Genomic DNA, 19,589 nt, shown 5'->3' with positions numbered 1-19,589 from the left:
CTGAACCCTGATCAACCATGCATTGGAAGGGAATTTGAGCCTTTACCACCACTATTCACAGCTTTCGATTACAATCTGCATGCATGATGCCACAGAAACCGGACTCTTGTGGGTGGGGGTGTTGACTCTGATGGCTGGTGTGTATCAAATTGTGCCAACAACGGCAGATTCCCATTCCTGCTGGGGTGGATTCGGGACCTGCCAACCTGCGCTACCGAGGATGAAGGTTGCGCGCTGTGGGTTCGACCGGCCCTCAAGCAGAGAACTCAAGAAGAAGAAAATCTAGGCTGACATGCTGGTGAAAGACTGAGGAAATGCTACATTGTTGGAACTGCCAATGTTTTGAAAAGATGTTAAACTGAGGCCCAGTCTGCCCTCTCATGGCGAATATGACACTATTCAAAGAAGTGCAGGGTAATTCTCTTCATAGAATCATGGAACTTACAGTGCAGAAGGAGACCATTCGGCCCATTGAGTCTGTACGGGCCCTTAGAAAGAGCACCCGACTTAAGCACACACCTCCCTCTATCCCCGTAACCCGACTTATCCTTTTTGGACACTAAGTTTTAGCCTGGCCAATCCACCTAACCTGCACATCTCTTGGCCAATATTTATTCTTTAACCAACACCCCTAAAATAGATTTGATAAGTGATGGTTATAAACCAACGGAGTGATGACCATGAATTGCAGCATGGGACCTGAACAGTTTATTTTATATAAAGCAATTGGCTTCGACATGTTTTACTATTTTACTATTTCTTTCCCATTTCTACAGTTATGTTAATATTTCCCCTCTTATCTTTTGGGACTGAGGTTTTCAGACTCTGCTTTGGTATAAAGGAGCCCCATCACAGGCAGTGCTCCAGGGGTGGAGACGTGTCAGGCCTACTGACCTTGGAAGCACATCCGGTTAGAAAGCCCATTTCAATTCTCTGAGACTTGGTCTCAATTATTTTAAAAGCTGTTAGGCCCTCCAGCACCACCACCCCCTCCTCCCTTGATCTATGCCACCTCATATCTCATGTCACCTCCATAAACTCTCAGCCACTGGGCTGATCTCATGAGAGGAGATGAAAAATAGATCTTCTAATACCTTAATAAAGCTCTCAAACATATATAATTGGTGCAGAAAAAATCCTCATACAAGAAGCCCATTCAAACGTTTAAAATCCCCTCAAATGATCAATCTATTATTAAAACAAGCAAATTAAGTAATCACATCAAAGGGAGATCATTCTTTAACAGCCTCTTAACCTTGTTATGGGAGCGGCATTTTCAGAACCCCAAAATGTATCATGGAGTTCAACCAACCTCTCCCTTTAATGTATTATTGCTTTTGAAGCACACGGCTTGGTCTCTAGATGTGGTATTACAATTATGGACACAGGGGTTTTTAAACACAAAACAATGTTTATTCCATGAATTCAACTTAACCTTTTAAATAAACATTGGATCCCTTAACACCCTTTCCTTCAAAGATAACCCCGAAAATAATACAACACTAAATAATCCCTCAAAATGTTCCTTCAAACCTCCAAAAGAATTAACACCTTTAACAACAGAAACACATCAGGTTAAAGACATTACTATAATGAGTTTAAATCACCCAAATGATTCAGAGATAGACTTTCATGGCAGAGATGACAGCAAATCCAGCTCCCTGCAAACACAGACACATCCAAGCTCTTTTTCTCAAAACTGGCTTTTTCTTTCAAACAGCTCACAGCAAACCAACCAGGCACTTTTCAGCTGCTCTCTCTCAAAACTGAAACCAAAAGCCCCAAAAAGCAGAAGTGATCTCAGCTCAGCTCCCCCCTCTGACATCACTTCAGAAATATGAGCTGCTCTATGTCTTAAATGCACTCTCACATGACAAAACTGCCAATCAAATCCAAACACAGCTTCCCATCCTGTTGGGATAAGAGATTTTGAAACTCTGCCGAATATTCATAATGGGCTCAAACATAATAACAGTCCTTGGGTAATGCGAACAATGAAATGTTGAAACTAAAGTAACAGGTAACTTTTTTTCCAAGCTTTACCAGATGGCTTGTCAATCAAGTCAGACAAACAGCTTGTGTGTTTCTTTTACTCTGGCAGCTGCAGCCTTCTTTTTCACAAGTAAAGGGCTGGGGATTTAAATAACTTCAGATCTTCATACTTAACATCTGCACTTCAAGACCATTTACATTTCCTTCATAAATGTGTCACTCCCACACTGCAGGTTAAGGCCCTTATAACAGTGAAAATGAGGTGCGTTGAAATTCAACTTTAATTTCAAATGGTATTGAGGAGTTTGCGTTTCACACCTGAGATCTACAACCCACTCCTGCCAACAAAAATGGAATCTTCTGGAAATGGGGCGTGCCTTCTGCCTCTCTGCCCTGTCCACTTAAAGCCTTCAGAGTCGGCCCACCTTAGCGGAAATCTGGCCCATCAACAAAAATAATAACAGCTGGCATTTTTATTGTGTCTTTATCATAGGAAAATTTACATCTCAGAAATGTAAGGCAATCATTGGATAGCAAGCAAATGATTTGGATCAAAAGCTTTGTTAAGGATGTAGGATTTTAAGAAATGTCTTAATGGATAAGAGAAAAGGGATAATGTAGTGAATTCCTAAACATGGTGTCAAGTTGGTTAAGCAAACAACTGCCAATGCTGCTCCCTGTATCAATGCATAATTTCCTCATAGACTATTCTTCAGTTTGTTAGCAGTTGGTCTTTCTTGTTGGAACATAGAACATAGAACATTACAGTGCAGTACAGTCCCTTCGGCCCTTGATGTTGTTCTTTGTTTTAGACAAAAGAAAAAGATCTGGAATATTCCTGAACTGTAGCAACCCCAAACCTCTGCTTGCATTCTCCATGGTGCCCATATTGTTCTTGCAAAGAATGGCAAGACGTTTTCTTTTTTGAAAAAAGTTATTGTGTGAGTGAAAATTGTTGTTATGCTTATTGCCTTCAGCAGTTTGAGGCCTGTGTGACTGTAAAGATTAAATTGACATTGAAACAATAAATGTTGCATGATATAAGTGCTCTCAAGACAGTTAAAGTTGGTGTTTTCCTTTAACAGGAGATGCATAATCTCTACGGGCATCACACGTTTTTCATGTGTCTGGAAGGAGAGAGTGGCTTAGCCTTTGGTGTTTTCTTGCTGAATAGCAATGCAATGGGTAAGCTTATTGTAATGACTATGACAAGAAGTAATACTAACCAAGAGGGAAGAGAGTTGGAGGGGAAAGCCGTAGAAACTTCACAGTATTGCTGATGAGTCTCTTGTGTTCTGCTTGACTGCACCATTTTATGTTGATCAATGCAAAGACACTCAGCAGAATGCTCACGAGATTGCATTCTAATTAATTGTCATTGAATATGCATGCATGGCATGGTTCTGTAGTTTTTTTTTGCATTTATAGCTAGCTGGTCCTGGGCCAAATGCCTGTGCTTAGAATCATAGAATCGTAGACTTCACAGTGCAAACGGAGTCCATTCGGCCCATCAAGTCTGCACCAGCCCTTGGAAGATCACCCTACTTCAGCCTACCCCTCCATCCTATCCCGTAACCTAGTAACCTCCCCGAACCTTTGGACACTAAGTGGCCATCCATCTAACCTGCACAGCTTTGGACTGTGGGAGGAAACAGGAGCACCCGGAGAAAACGCACGCAGACACGGGGAAAACGTGAAAACTCCACACAGTCAGTGAACCAAGGCCGGAATTGAACCCGGGTCCCTGGAGGCAGCAGTGCTAACCACTGTGCAACCATGCAGTATAATAAGGAAATTAAGTTGTCTTAAATACTGAAAGCACTCATCAGGCAGCTGCTGTGTTAAAAATAAGTTCTCAGGTTTATCAACTTTCATTCAGAACTGGAATATGTCAGAGGTCAAGGCCACATAATTTGGGCCTGTGTTGGTGCTGGTGGAAACACTTTAAACTATTGGGAGCCTATTCTGCACCTTGCCTCCCAGGTGCACCAGGCACAGGCAGAGTGGGTCGATCATGATATCAAACAGCCTCGAATGCTGACTTGGTAACTGATCTGCTATTTTTGGATTTTCCACATCCTGTAAGTGCCTTCTTCAACATTCCCAGCTGAAGATGTGTTCAGCTACCTGAGGGATTATATCCTAATGGGATCACCATTCAACTTTCTGGTGAGGTGATTTGGACTTTCTCTTGCTGCTGCAGTCAGTGGAAATACTGTGCTTTTGGTGTTGAGAGAAGTGGTGCTGAATTTGTCAAGGTGGCCAGAGGAGTTGGAAGGCTGGTCAGGACAAAGCCTGCTCACTGCGATAGGTGATGTGTTGGGTATGCTGGGTCTGCGAGGACTGCGTTTACTATAGCAGTGAGAGAGACAGGCTTCCAACACTTGAAGAAATGCAACTCTACTTTATTGAACTCTTAACTATTAAACATACTTTAACTGTGGGTTGACACTATGCTGATTTGACTGGAGGCCTGAGGCTAACCTGACCAGACTATCTTACGACCACATGGTGGATGTTCCAGTTGTTGCTCACAGGCTCTGACTGTCTCAGAGGCGGCATCCCAAGAGAGCGGGAAAACTAGTGCCCTCTGGCTTTATAGTGGTTGTGTCCTGTCTGGTGGTTGGCTGCTGTGTTCTGTGTGTTCATTGGTCATCCTGTGTGTCAAACAATGTCTGTCTATGCACCATCATATACTTGTGTGTATATTATGACATCTCTCCCCTTGTAAAAAATGTGGATATGTCAATAAATAGTGAGTGTGTGTCTGAGCTGACTATGTACAAAGTATGTGAGCGTATTTACATGAGTAGGAGCCTGACTATATACAAAATACGTGAACATATTTACATGGGAAGGTGTTTAGTGCAGATGGAGTGCATACAACAAATTAGGAAGAAACAATATGTACAGATGAGTAAACGAAGCACAAGGCAATGAAACATTCAGTCTATAAATTCAGTCTCTGTGGCGGACAAATTCTGGTTGACCGCCTCAAGGGAGGGTCAGGGGCCGCCTGCACTGGAATGGGCGGAGCTGCATCCAATATAGAGGGTGGCAAAAGAAGCGGCAGATTGGTGGCCGCTTGGAAGGGTGTGTCCTGAGGAATCAGCCGGCGAGGCGGGACATCACGTTCAGGTGGCGAGCGTGGAAGCAGCCGCGGTGCCTGTCTATGACGCCAAAGAAAAGAGCCATCATGCATGCGAACGAGAAATTATCTGGGGGCCACTTGCTTGACAACCACAGCTGTGGCAGACCAGCCACCGTCAGGTAGCTGAACATGAACTCGGTCAGCAGGGACGAGAACAGGGAGATCCGTGGCGTGGACTTGCATTGGGCCCGAGAAAGTTGCATTCTTTGCAGGACCAGAAAATTGTCAAGGTCCGGGATGTGGATTGCTGGCACTGCCATCCGTAGTGTACGGTTCATTAGCAGCTGTGCTGGGGACAGGCCAGCGGACAAAGGAGTCGCCCTGTAGGCTAGCAGTGCCAGGTTAAAACCTGAACCCGAATCAGCCGCTTTGCACAACAGTCGCTGAACAATGTGTACTCCCTTTTCAGCTTTCCCATGTGACTGGAGGTAGCGGGGGCTTGACGTGCGTGAAATTGTACTGTCGGGCAAATTCCGACCACTCCTGACTGAATAAGCACGGGTCATTATCAGTCATGACCGTAAGTGGAATGCCATGACGGGCAAAGGTCTCTTTGCACGTCCTGATAACTGTTGCTGATGTGAGGTCATTCAGTCTGACCACCTCGGGGTAGTTAGAAAAATAGCCCACGAGGAGGACGTAGTCCCGGCCTTTTGCGTGAAAGAGATCAATGCCAACCTTGGTCCATGGGGAGAACACCAGTTCATGCTGCTGCAAAGTCTCTTTCGGCTGAGCCGGCTGGAACCCTTGGCACGTTGGGCAATTTAGGACAGTGTTGGTGATGTAGTGATTGATGCCAGGCCAATATACTGCCTCTCTGGCTCGCCGGCGACACTTTTCCACCCCCAGGTGACCCTCGTAGAGTTGGCGGAGGACGAGCTCTCGCATAATCTGTGGTACTACTATTCTGTCCAGTTTTATTAGTATGCCATCGACCACTGCCAGATCATCTTTTATATTGTAGAACTGTGGGCACTGGCCCTTTTGCCAACCATCTGTGAAATGGCGCATGACCCGTTGGAGTAAAGGATCCCTGGCCGTTTCATGACGAATCTGTATGACCGTTTCGTCAATGACCGGAAAGTTGGATGCGCAGAACACAACATGGGCGTCGATCTAGCAGACGAAGTCCGACTGCTCGCATGGCGTGCTGATGGAGCGAGAGAGTGAATCGGCCACAATGAGCTTCTTGCCGGGGGTGTAGACCAGGTCGAAATCATAGCATCGGATTTGAGGAGGATACATTCTAGGCGTGGCGTCATATCGTTGAGGTCCTTCTGTATGATGTGAACCAGTGGCCTGTGGACCATTTTGACCTTAAACTTGGAGAGTTCATACACGTAATCATGGAATTTGTCAATCTCCATGAGGAGGCCCAGGCACTCTTTCTCGATTTGAGCATAGCGCTGCTCACTAGGTGTCATGGCTCTAGATGCCTCTGCGACTAGGGCCCAGGAGGAGGATTCGTCGCGCTGCAGGAGTACTGCCCCAATTCCTGACTGGCTCACGTCAGTGGAGATCTTCGTCTCCTTGGCAGGGTCTCGTTCTAGCTCATGAGCTAGAAAAACACCGACTTCCAGTGGCTCCCCGCTCATGAGCTAGAGTGGCGTGAGCTCAAGACGAAACTCACCAAGGCGGGGAGCCACTGGAAGTCGGTGGTTTTCCTTACAAGATTGTGGAGAGCTGTGGAGTGAGATGCAAGGTTGGGGATAAACTTCCCAAGGACGTTGACCATCCCTAGGAAGTGGAGGACCACCTTCTTGTCCTCCAGTGTCTTCATAGCATTGATCGGCGACAACTTATCTGTATCTGGCTGCACACCGAACTGCGAAATATGATCACCAAGGAATTTTATTTCTGCTTGACCGAACGAGCATTTGGCTCTGTTGAGTCGGAGGCCATGCTCGTGGATCCTCTGGAACACTCGCTTGAGGTGATCGATGTGTTCCTGTGGAGTTGTGGACCAGACAATGATGTCATCGACGTACACTCGCACCCCCTCGATGCCCTCCATCATTTGCTCCATTATTCGGTGGAACACCTCCGAGGCGGAGATGATGCCAAAGGGCATCCGGTTGTAACAATAACGACCAAACGGGGTGTTAAATGATGCGTCCAGCTGTATCTGCCAAAACCACTTGGAGGCATCCAGCTTCGTGAAAAACTTGGCGTGAGCCAGTTCGCTGGTGAGCTCTTCGCGCTTAGTGATGGGGGAGTGTCCCCTCATGATGTTACGGTTCAAGTCCTTGGGGTCGATACAAATACGCAGTTCCTCTGATGGTTTTTTGACACTAACTCAGTCCGTGGGTTCCGTGACCTTAGAAATTATGCCCTGGTCCTGGAGGTCTTGCAGCTGCTGCTTGAGGCTGTCCTTAAGGGGTGCCGGCACCCGACGGGGTGCATGAACCACAGGTATGGCATTCAGTTTCAGAAGAATTTTGTATGTGTAGGGGAATGTGCCCATACCCTCAAAGATGCTGTGATATCGTGCTATGATGTCATTTAATTGGATTTGGAAGTTGGCATTTAGCGAGGCTGATGCCTCAGCGGGCGACATGGAGTGAACCCGTTGCAAATGATTCAGGATTTTGCAGGCCTGTGCACCGAGCAAGGAAGCTTTGTTGGACCCTACAATTTTGAAACGCAGGGTGGCTCTTGAAGAACGATGAGATACCACAAGCTGGCAGGAGCCACTGGCAGCAATGGCATTGCCATTGTAGTCGAGAAGCTGGCAGTTTGAAGCAGGAAGAATGTTCGGCTTGACGTGGATGGTATCTAGGTCAGACTGCGAAATGAGGTTAGCTGATGCGCCGGTGTCCAGCCTGAAGCGTATGCGAGATTTGTTGACTGTAAGGGTGACACACCACTGTCGTCCTGATCAATGCACATCACTGGGAGTGGTTTAGCATTTTTTGCGGAAAGCAACGCATGGGCAGCACGGTAGCATGGTGGTTAGCATAAATGCTTCACAGCTCCAATTCCCGGCTGGATCACTGTCTGTGTGGAGTCTGCACGTCCTCCCCGTGTGTGCGTTGGTTTTCTCCGGGTGCTCCGGTTTCCTCTCACAGTCCAAAGATGTGCGGGTTAGGTGGATTGGCCATGATAAATTGCCCGTAGTGTCCTGAAAAGTAAGGTTAAGGGGGGGGGGGGGGTTGTTGGGTTACGGGTATAGGGTGGATACGTGGGTTTGAGTAGGGTGATCATTGCTCGGCACAACATCGAGGGCCGAAGGGCCTGTTCTGTGCTGTACTGTTCTATGTTCTATGTTCAATGCTTGGTGATGCCTACCCGGAATGCGGATGTGAGATCCTCGGTGTCAGGATCTGGAACCATGTCAGAGTCGGAGTCAGCAACGGGTTGCTGCACTGCCTGGATGTTCCTGCACTGCGGCTGGGATCGCTGTATGGTGGGCAGTTGAGCAGATCTGCACAGGGCTGCGTAGTGGCCAAGCTTGCCACACGAGACAGCGTTGAGATTTTGCGGGACATTGCCGCTTTAAGTGGGCGGAGCCACAGTTGTTGCACGTCATGGCGCCGACGTCAGGATGATCCATACGCCACCGCGCATGCGCAGTACGGTCGAATGATGTGCGCACCTGCGCAGTTCAGTCCTCGGCCTCGCCGTCCCCTCGGTCATTGCGCGCATGCGCAGGAGCCTGGGAAAAACGCGCAAAATGGCTGCCCTCATTCAGACGCAGGCCCAGGAGCTGTTTTACGGCCTGCACCCGCTCCGCATCATGGGGGCCTTGCCGCACCGTCTCTGCCGCCTTGATATGGGAGTACCGGTTATTAGCGTGCTCATGTAGGACGCAGGTCTCGATGGCGATGGTAAGGGTGATCTGCTGAACTTTAAGGAGCTGCTGGCGAAGGGGATCAGAGTGGACCCCGAAAACGATCTGGTCACAGATCATGGAGTCAGAAGTGGAGCAGTAATTGCAGGATTGTGCGAGGATACGGAGATGGGTTAAAAAGGACTGAAAAGGTTCATCCTTACCCTGAAGCCTCTGTTGGAACACATAGCATTCAAAGCTCTCGTTGACTTCGTTGTCACAGTGGCTGACGAACCTGAGCAGGACTGTTTTGAACATTGTCTTGTCCTCACCTTCAGCAAAGGTGAGGGAGTTAAAAATGTGGATAGCGTGGTCCCCGGCTGTAGCGAGGAAGAGAGCAATCTTTCTGGCATCTGATGTGGCTTCAAGGTCGGTGGCTTCAAGATACAGCTGAAACTTCTGCTTGAAAATCTTCCAGTTGGCACCGAGGTTGCCGGCGATGCGGAACGGCGGGGGAGGGCAGACGCTGTCCACGTTGCCGGATGGCTGATCATTGGTCAAAGGCAGACTATCTCAAGGCAGGTCCGTCAAACTCTAACATGATTCACTAGTACCGTGATGTGTTGGGTATGCTGGGTCTGCGAGGACTGCGTTTACTACAGCAGTGAGAGAGATAGGCTTCCAACACTTGAAGAAATGCAACTCTATATTACTGAACTCTTAACTATTAAACATACTGTAACTGTGGGTTGACACTGTGCTGAGTTGACTGGAGACCTGAGACTAGCCTGATTAGACTATCTTACTACCACATAGTGGATGTTCCAGTTGTTGCTCACGGGCTTTGACTGTCTCAGAGGCTGCATCCCAAGAGAGCGGGAAAACTAGTGCCCTCTGGCTTTATAGTGGCCGTGTCCTGTCTGGTGATTGGCTGATGTGTTCTGTGTGTTCATTGGTCATCCTGTGTGTCAATCAATATCTGTCTATGCACCAGCATATACTTGTGTGTATATTATGGACTGTCGTTGCAGTCCCTCTTGGGGTGCAGCATGACTCAGAGAAGATGCAGAGGGAGGAGGAGGAGGAAGACCCTCTATTGAAGGCTATATCCAACAATAATATTTAGGGACCCCTTCCTCTACCTCCACTTCAGCCAGGAGCAATGTCAGAGGCACCTACAAGGTGTTGGTGACTAATCTACAATCAGCTGCAAAGCAGATAAGGACGGTGCCGTCAGTGGCCTTGAAAATAACTGGAACCCGCGAGTTCTACACCAGTAGGTCACTCTAAGTTTGATTTGGGGATAGTTCAACATTTTGCAACATTTTCCAAGCATCGTTGCATCAGGGAGGTATGCAGATAGAAAAGGGATTTCAGCATTTTTAAACTCTGAATGGAGAAAAGCAAGAGGAGCAAGCACATGGCTTTTCCAAACCAGCGGGATTCCCAATAGTGCAGGATATAATTGACTGCGTGCACAAGACTTTGTGGATTCTACATATCAACTGCAAGAAACCACCACTCCAAAAATGTGCAATTGGTATGTCACCATTTGGAGAAAATCCCAGAGTCGAATACTTGCCAATTTGGCAGTATTTACAACACATTCATTCTGCAATGGTTAATATCTAACCATTATCACCAACTTTAAGTCACCATGAAGAACCAGAGGCTAGCTGTGGATAAAAAGGATACTGACTCTACACCGGGCTCATGTCACCCGTTACACCATGTTGACCTTGTTCCTACAGTGAGAACCATGCTGCCACCAGGAACACCATGAAGTAAATAACTTGCATCTGAAAACAATGCTGCCTGGACCACTCTAGGGGAGCCCATCATTATTCGCAGGTGTATGCCTCCAAATTCATACTAGACTGCTGCATCCTCTACAATTCTGCTCTCCTGAGGATGCAGCCCTTGTTACTAGGCTTTCAAGGGGAATCTCAGGAAAAGGAAGAAGTGGAGGAGAAAGAAGAGGGGGGAAGTGGAATAGTGAAGGCAACTGGAATCTCTCAGCTCAGGCAGCTGGCCACCACGTTCTCAAAGGCAATAAGGTGTGGTAATATGCGTGAAATAATTTGAAAACAGGGTTGTATGCAACGAGGTATTCACACTTATGTTTCCATGAGATCTGGGCCGGGATTCTCCCCTACCCTGCGGGGCGGGGTGGCCCGGCGTGTTGGAATGGTGTGAACCACTCCGGCGTCGGGCTGCCCCAAAGGTGCCAAGTCTCCGCACCTTTAGGGGCCAAGCCCTCACATTGACGGGCTACGCCCGCGCCGGAGTGGTTGGCGCTCCGCCGGCTGGCGTAAGTCCGCGCATGCGCCGGGGCTTCAGCGGCTGCTGACGTCATCCCGGCGCATGTGCAGGGGAGGGGGTCTCTTCCGCCTCCGCCATGATGAAGACAATGAATCGCTGGGGGGGGGGGGGGCCGTCGACTGGCGCGTTGTGATTCCCGCCCCCGCCGAATCTCCGGTGGCGGAGAATTCGGGACACGGCGGGGACGGGATTGACGCCGGCCCCCGCCAATTCTCCAACCCGGCGGGGTGTCGGAGAATCCCGCCCCGATTCCCACATTATTTCCCACCCTTATATATATCTGCTTTATGCCATCATAGAGTTCTCCTGCCAAAATCCTGAAATAAAACTACCATCACAAACTGTTCCACAACCACTTTATCAACAATGCTTCCAATAATACATGCAAAATTGATCAGTTCACCCTTGTGCAAACTTTTAGTGCCTGTATTCCAAGTACCTTTGCCTGTCCTGAACTCCTACGCAGTGCTCCTTTAATGGCAACTGACCTTCACTGGGGTAGACTGCAGATGGCTTTGCTGGACACCTTGGAGTAACGATAGACCTTAAGGGTCTCGCTTAGGATTGCACCAACTTGGCCTGGATGATACAAGTCTGGGCTGACTGGATGAGAACCATCAGCGGTGATGCTGGTGGAGAGGCAGTGGTGAGAGTATGAATGCTGTCATTTTGAGAGAGGACAGCAGTATTGTGCACCACCGAGCAAATGCGACCTACTCCGGGCACTGCCTGAGTAATCCTAATAAGGTTAAAGGACAGATTGTTGGAGTGTTTTGAAAGCTTGCATGACAGCAGGCTGAACTTGCATAGCAGTAAGCATGGATTTCATGACCTGAGTCTGAGGCTCCACTGCCGCATTGAAACATTGGGTGGCTTCTGTTTCTGCTGTAACTGAAGCTGACACATTGACCACCAGACACTGCTTCATAGTTGTGTCCTCGAATACTGTCATGCTAGTGACCAGCATTTCCAAGCTAGAAAGGATGGACTCAAGCTCAGTGTGAAGTCTTCTGCCACATTGGAGCTGGACATTGGGGTAGCACGGTAGCATAGTGGGGGCAGCATGGTAGCATCGTGGTTAGCACTGTGGCATCACAGCACCAGGGTCCCAGGTTCAATTCCTGGCCTGGGTCTCTGTCTGTGCGGAGTCTGCACGTTCTCCCCATGTCTTTCCTCCGGGTGCTCTGGTTTTCTCCCACAGTCCAAAGATGTGCAGGTTAGGTGGATTGACCATGCTAAATTGCCCTTGGGTTAGATGGGGTTGGTGGGATAGGGTGGGATAGGGACAGGAATAGGGTGGAGGTGTGGACTTAAGTAGGGTGCTCTTACGAAGAGCCGGTGCAGACTCTATGGGCCGAATGGCCTCCTTCTGCACTGTTAATTCTATAATATCTATGACTCCCGAATGCACCTTCATAGTGACAGACGTGTGTCAACGTGGTTGACATGCAAGCGCCTATTTCTGGATGACCATCAGCATCTTGCTTTATGTTGCCTAAAATCCTCTGCAGCAGAACGCATTTTCTGGGAAGTCAGCATTCAGGCTGTCCTCCTTCTGACCTGTCTGCAGCCCACTCGTGCCCAGCAATCCACATGTGCTGATCCTGACTCTGTATCCTCCAAGCCATGTGCAGTGCCGACATCTGTGTTGGTGGCTGTGAGTGTCAGATTTAAACCAAGAATCTTTGGCCTCATCGATGGTTCCCCCTGCTGAGGGTTCCACGGTGATGGGGTGAGTGAGCCATGTAAACAACATAGACTTCAACAAGACCAGAAAATCCCGCCAGCAGTCAATGGCAAGCCACCTCCACGGTGGGAAAACATGCTGGAAGATTCCGGCTTGTGGCAGTGATTCTTTATCATACGTTTGGTGTAGCTCTTGCCTTTCCTGGTGAGGCTACACTACCTTGTTAAGTGGTAGATTTTGGGTATCTGAAAGGAAAAATACAGAAGTGGTGTTTAGGTTGCGGGAATAAGATTGGGTAGAAAGCAAGAGGTCCAGGGTCTCACCATCTGCAGCTTCTATTTCATACCACACAGCAAAATGAAGACGAAGTAGGATTTCAGAAGGTAGGACCATAGCAGAATGCTCTCGATGAGACTAGATGCAACAGCCAAACTAAGAGCTGATCCCATGTGAGATAGCATCATCTCCAACAAGGGGCTCAGAAGATGCTGACCTGCCCATCCCCTATCGCTTATCTGTTGCTCCCTATCGGTTTTGCAAACATGTCCTGCAAAAGCTGGCAAGAAGGGGAGAAGAGTGGGAATACAATAAATGCAGGGGCTGGTTTAGCTCACTCAGCTAAATCGCTGGCTTTTAAAGCAGACCAAGCAGGCCAGCAGCACGGTTTGATTCCCGTACCAGCCTCCCCGGACAGGCGCCGGAATGTGGCGACTAGGGGCTTTTCACAGTAACTTTATTGAGGCCTACTCGTGACAATAAGCGATTTTCATTTCATTTCATTGTAAGGTGCACTGTAAATATAATCCCAATCTAGATGGAACAAAGTGTACTGTTGTTACTCCTGCTCTGTCTGGAATTGCATAGCAGGATTTGCACTGCCCATCCCCTTAAAAACACGTTAAAAAAAAAATTGCAAATCCTAGATCAATGGTGTTTTTCTAAATGATTTTTGGGTCGTATTTCAGCTGACTTTGATTTGCATTTTAATTATCAAATGCTGCTGATTACCAAATGCTGCTGTTATCGTTGGTATCAGAAATATATCTAAAACAACCATTGTAAAGAAGTGCAAAAGATGGAAGAGAGCATTTACAGTTTGTTAAGTGCAATAGGGAAGATTTCTTGTGGTTTCTCTTTGTACTAAATTTGTAAATACGTTTTTTATAAAGGTATTAAAATTCAATATTAATTATGCAAACAAGAGACAGTGTAATGGAGCGATATAGGGCTGGATTCTCAGTCCGGGAGATTATGTTCCCCTGCCAGATCTGAATTGCTTCTGTTTTGTGCAGGCACTTACAGTGACGCGCAGAAGTGTTCAGTGTCCCTTGCCATGCTAATTTATACACATTGGGGTCGCAAGGGATTCCACTGTGAATCACACTACCCGGTCACCATTTTAAGCAGGCTGGCCCACCTCAGCCCCACAATGCAAATCCTCCGCCACCCCCATCATGGCAATTGCTGGGTTACCTGCTCCTAGAGAACACATGCAGGCTGGGTCCCAACCACCCCCACACACGCACCTCCACCAGACTACCCCACCAAAGACTCCCACTCCAGCCCCCCCCCCCCACCAGAGACCCCCACCAGACTCCTCCACCCCCCCACCACCCCCATCAGACTCCCCCATCAGAGACCACCAATTCAGACACCCCCACCAGAGATCCCCAGAACAGGGAACTCCCCTTGTGGCAGAAACCCTCCCCATAGCAGAGAATATCCCCCTCCCCCCACAGCAGAGAGGATCCCCATCAGCCACTCTTGCCTGGAGGCTAAACAGCAGTCCAGACAGAAACAGTTGAACAAAATCCGTTTTTTCACAAACCTGTGCCTTTCACCTGCTGCCTCAGAGAAATATCTAGAAAGCAGCCACTGTAACTTAAAAAAAAACAAAGCCACATCATAAAGCTTTAAAGCCACAGATCACAGGCCTGGCTGTCGTGGAGGCCACGCCCCCCCCCTCCCCGGAGACTGATCCTCCTGCCCCACACCAGGACGGCCACCGCAGCCTCAACGCTGAGCTCCCACCGGGTGGAACCATACGTGAACCACGCCAGCAGGAACTCGGCCGGTCGACCGCGGAGAATCACTGTGGGGGCCTCTTTCAATGACCCCCGACCGGCGACGCGTCGAACTGGCACCGATTCTCCGGTTGCCGGAGAATCGTGTCCCGGTGTCGGACCGATCACAGGTCTGAGGCCCCATTCTCCACCCCCGTGTCGAGCCCCATTTCGGCGCGGAGACTCAGGGAATCCCGGCCCAGATATCTGGATTGATTATTTTGATTTACCTTCACACTTGAATGTAGTCTGCTGTGAAACTAACCACAGTGTTTGTAAACATCTAGCTATTATTGGCTGAAAGCTGTTAATTGCTTTCTGCTGATAAAAAGAGGAAGTGAAAGCACTTATCTCCTCGATGTTTGGAACATTTATGGGGACTTCAAAATGCTTGCTTGGATTCAAAAGGCAGGGGTGCCTGATTTTATTCAAACTGAATGGCACCTTCCCTCTCAGTAGCCATGCCTAATGTACAATGTGTAACTGGAACTTAGCTTAGCTGCACATGCAACATTATGGAACAATTGCCTTAGTTTAGATTAATGTTGAGGGCCTAATGGGCCTAGTTCACAGTTTATCTCAAAGTGACAACCCCCCTTATTTAATCGGCTGCTCATACTGATGCACAATGATAAAGCTTAGACAACTCTGCTCAATTTTGTGAGGTACGCCCCATCACATACGCTAGTGAACCGAATAAGCCTCTGCATGTTGATTTTTTAATTATTTAAAGGCACCGATTGCTCATAACGGATTGTATAAATATGATGCGCATTCATGTATTGAGACCAGGCACATGGGAATATTTATACAGAGGTATAAAGCTTGAAGACACCAGCAGTAGAGCTGTCTGTGTGTGCTCAGCTTACAAGCAAAAATGAAACAAAACTGGATCGCATGACGTACTTCCTTTCTAGTGATGTCATGCTATTAAATCTTAGCCCAATGTTCCTTCAAATACTATTACATTTGTACTGTAATTTTCCCCCCCATTTTTCTTCACAATTCTCCACACTTTCAAATGGGTTCTGGTAAGGCATTAATTCTTGCCACAGTGTGAAATCTAAGGAAAAGGAATCTCCGGTAAAAGATAACCCTTTAGGAAACTTATGTTTATATTGCACATTATAGCAGTGAATGTCACAAAATATTTTGCACTATAAACAGTAACAACCTTTATCCAGGCATTATGATTACCCATTGCATGAGCATAATTTGGGGCCATCATAATTGCTTACTTCATTTTCTACTACATACTTTATAATGAGCAATCCTCATGAGCATCATCATTTACAAATAGAATATGACCTACTTTTAAATCAGGTCACGCACTGTTCCAGACTGTAGGATATACCATGTTCGCACCTAGCATCAATTGCGACAACCATTTTAGGGACAGTTAACATTTAAAGAGAAATCTGAACACTGCATATGAGTCAATAGATTACCACAAGATTTTGGATTTTTAAATAAAAGCAAACTCCTGTATATCAAAGACTTAAACAAAAAGAGTGCTATTATCTTTAACAGTATGATTTATAACCATGTAAGTTGTGCACTCAGTTTTAATACTTAATCCCCCCCAAAATTTTCTTATAGGCTGGGATTTTTCAGGAACTGGAAATTCCTACAGACTGAACTTTTTGTGCCTTCACTAAATTTTCAGTCTTGGCCATAAAATAAACCCCACCCATAATTTATGGCACCTTAGAGTTAGTTACTTCTGTCAGGACCACCCAAAGGTATGCCACAGTCCTCTGCAATTTACCTTAATTTTCCTCAAGTTCCAGCTATTCTCCAAAGTAAGATTCTTTGTTGAATACGTCTAGACTTTGGATATTTCAGTCCTTTGTTCTAGTTCCTTTCTCAATGCTCCACAGTTAATTCTGCTGATTGCTTTCTTTGCTCTGTGAGAATACTGTAGATTTTTTCCATGAGCTGAGAACTAAAGTAAATCCTCCAGCTGCTTTATCCTCATGAAATTGGAAATAGGATTAAGCCCCCATCTGTACTCTACACAGAATAATTAAATTAGTATTTGCTTGCCTTAACTGCTGGCCTAACAAACACTCATCAAATTTGGCTATCTTCTCTCAATGAGCTGCAGACGGCCAGAACCCAAGCTGCAACTCAACTGCCTTTGGAGAAAACATCCAGACAAATGGAGCAAAATAATTTTCTCTCTGGCACATATTGTGGCACAGTAGCACAGTGGGTAGCACTATTGCTTCACAGCTCCGGGGTTCCAGTTCGATTCCCAGCTTGAGTCACTGTCTGTGCGGAGTCTGCACGTTCTTCCTGTGTCTGCATGGGTTTCCTCCGGGTGCTCCGGTTTCCTCCCACAAGTCCCGAAAGACATGGGGCGCGATTCTCCGTTCCCCACGCCGTGTGGGCGAATCGCGGGAGGGCCCCCCGACAAATTTCACGCCCCCCCTCGCGCCCCCCTCGATTCTCCCCCCCCCCCGACTCGGAAGAATCGCCGCACGCCGTTTTTCACAACGACCTGCGATTCTCCGACCCGGATGGGCCGGGTGTGGTTGCCGCCGTCGTGAAACGGGTGTGGAGATGCCCGTTTGCGGCTTTTAGGGGGCCTGGTGGGGAATGAGTACCACGACTGTGCTCGGGAGGGGACAGGCCTGCGATCGGTGCCCACCGATCGTCGGGCCGGTGTCTCAATCGGACACACTATTTCCCCTCCGCCGCCCCGCAAGATCAAGCCGTCACGTCTTGCGGGGCAGCTGAGGGGTAAGACGGCCACCGCGCATGCGCGGGTTCGAGCTGTCAGTGTCGTGACGTCAGCCACGCATGCGCGGGTTGGAGCCGGCCAACCTGCGCATGCGCGGCTGACGTCATTAGGCGTGCCGGCCGTGTCATTCTCGGCGCGATGCCCCCGCGGCCGGGATTTACGGAGCGCCGCTCCTAGCCCCGCCGGGAGGGGAGAATAGGGGGCGAGGAGCGGCCTCCGAGGCCGCCGTGAAACTCAGCCGAGTTCACAACGGCCATCCCGATTTTTCCCGGGAGCAGAGAATTCCACCCATGCTGTTAGGTGAATAGTCATTCTGAATTCTCCCTCTGTGTACCTGAATTAGCGGCAGAATGTGACGACTAGGGGCTTTTTACAGTAACTTCATTGCAGTGTTAATATATGCCTACTTGTGAGAATAAAGATTATTATTATCTCTATGACAGCATAACATGTTTTGGGATGTCCTCAAACAGAACTTTGGGTTCATTATCCCTAACATAAAAATGCTGTTGTGATCTGAAGAAGTCAATGGATTTTATAGCCTACCCTTTTTGCAATTTTCTTGTAAACTCCAGTTTGATTCTGAGATTCATATAAATAATTTATATTGCTAATACATATGATAGCCCATCAGATATTTTGGCCCAAAAGGCATTCTCATGTTTGTAAAGTGTTTTTCAGCTTTCTTTCATCTGAAAATAATGTAAATCATATATTGACGTATGGGGAGACCTTTTGGCCATGCTAGGGATGGATTTTGACAGAGATGGGAAGACTCCATAAAGGAATAGAAATGGTGACCAGATCTGATTCTGGTTCAAGGCCCATCAAGGCCATCAAGGGTGGGCATAGCTTGGCATAGTGGTATGAGGGACAATGGCAGATGGGGTTTGCGGGACATGAAGTAGCATTGATGGGGTGTGGGTGGGTGAGGAAGTTTCGGAGTGGGTGGGTAAGGAATGAGGGCTAGAGGGCATTACTTTTTTTATTTTCACTGGGATGACATCCCACAGCACCGAGCCAGGCCTTCCTGAGAGCCCAACTCAGCACTTGGCAGCCACTGTGATTGCCTCCAAACCTTTTCCTAAATTTGAAGGTCTGACTGTAGCCTGCCCCTCTCAATGAAAATCATGGGTGTGATCCAGCCACTGTGTTGCCCTTGGCACAGAGCCGATGTGATGGGTGAATCCCGGAAGAGCCCCAAATCAGTGCTTGTGTCAGGCCAATCGCATGTCACCTGACTCACGTCTTTGCTAACCATGATCCAGATAAAGATACTTAAATGAACTATTAGGCTCATTTAAACATCCTGACTGCATTCACCGGGCGCCTGGGAGTCAATTAGGCTTGCGAGGCCGCAACCGGGTGCCAATTAGCAGTATTTTTCACAAGCGTGGGCCAGGCATGATGGTACCTGGGAGGAGCTCAGATGCCATTCGAGCTCCCCAGTGGCTGGGAAGAGGGCTGGGTAGTATCTTGGCAGCGCCCCCCCCCCCCCCCAGCACCCTGGCAGCCCTGGTGCCAGGGGAATTGCCAGGGTGCCAAGCTGGAGGCACCATGGTGCCCAGGTTCCAGGTTGGCACTGCCAACGTTTCGAACCTGGGGAGCCATACCCATGAAAGGGGGTTTGAGGGAGCCACAGGAACTTTGAGGAGGTGAAGGGGGCAGATCCTGAAAGCAGAGGTTCCTGAAAGGGGTGTGTGTGGGTTTGGGGCAGCCTAACAAAATGGTGCCCCGATCTGTGAGGAGCCGATGCTGCTGGTGACCTCAGCTCCCCAGTGCCGGAAAAATTTCAAAGCGTAGCCTCGATGGGTAAGAACTCTGAGGCCCAAAGGAATTGGCCGAGTGCCGTTGAATAG

At 48.1% G+C, this 19,589-nt stretch overlaps 1 protein-coding gene across 6 annotated transcripts in view; it reads left to right on the top strand.

The window, feature by feature from the left end:
* Nucleotides 1-19,589, top strand: part of si (sucrase-isomaltase (alpha-glucosidase)) — a 200,304-nt gene that overhangs the window by 40,240 nt on the left and 140,475 nt on the right. For all 6 annotated transcript variants that reach the window (XR_005462898.1, XR_005462899.1, XR_005462901.1 and 3 more), the window contains one exon: nucleotides 3,078-3,177. Coding sequence is in view for 2 of the 6 variants with exons in the window: in XM_038816696.1 (XP_038672624.1) it covers nucleotides 3,078-3,177 (100 nt within the window). In the remaining 4 variants the exon portion in view is untranslated. The remainder of the gene's footprint in view (nucleotides 1-3,077; nucleotides 3,178-19,589) is intronic.

The sequence above is a fragment of the Scyliorhinus canicula genome, chromosome 13 (genome assembly GCF_902713615.1).
Source record: "Scyliorhinus canicula chromosome 13, sScyCan1.1, whole genome shotgun sequence".
NCBI lineage: Eukaryota > Metazoa > Chordata > Chondrichthyes > Carcharhiniformes > Scyliorhinidae > Scyliorhinus > Scyliorhinus canicula.
Note: the sequence above shows the minus strand (reverse complement) of the source record. Positions and strands in the feature narration are given on the sequence as shown.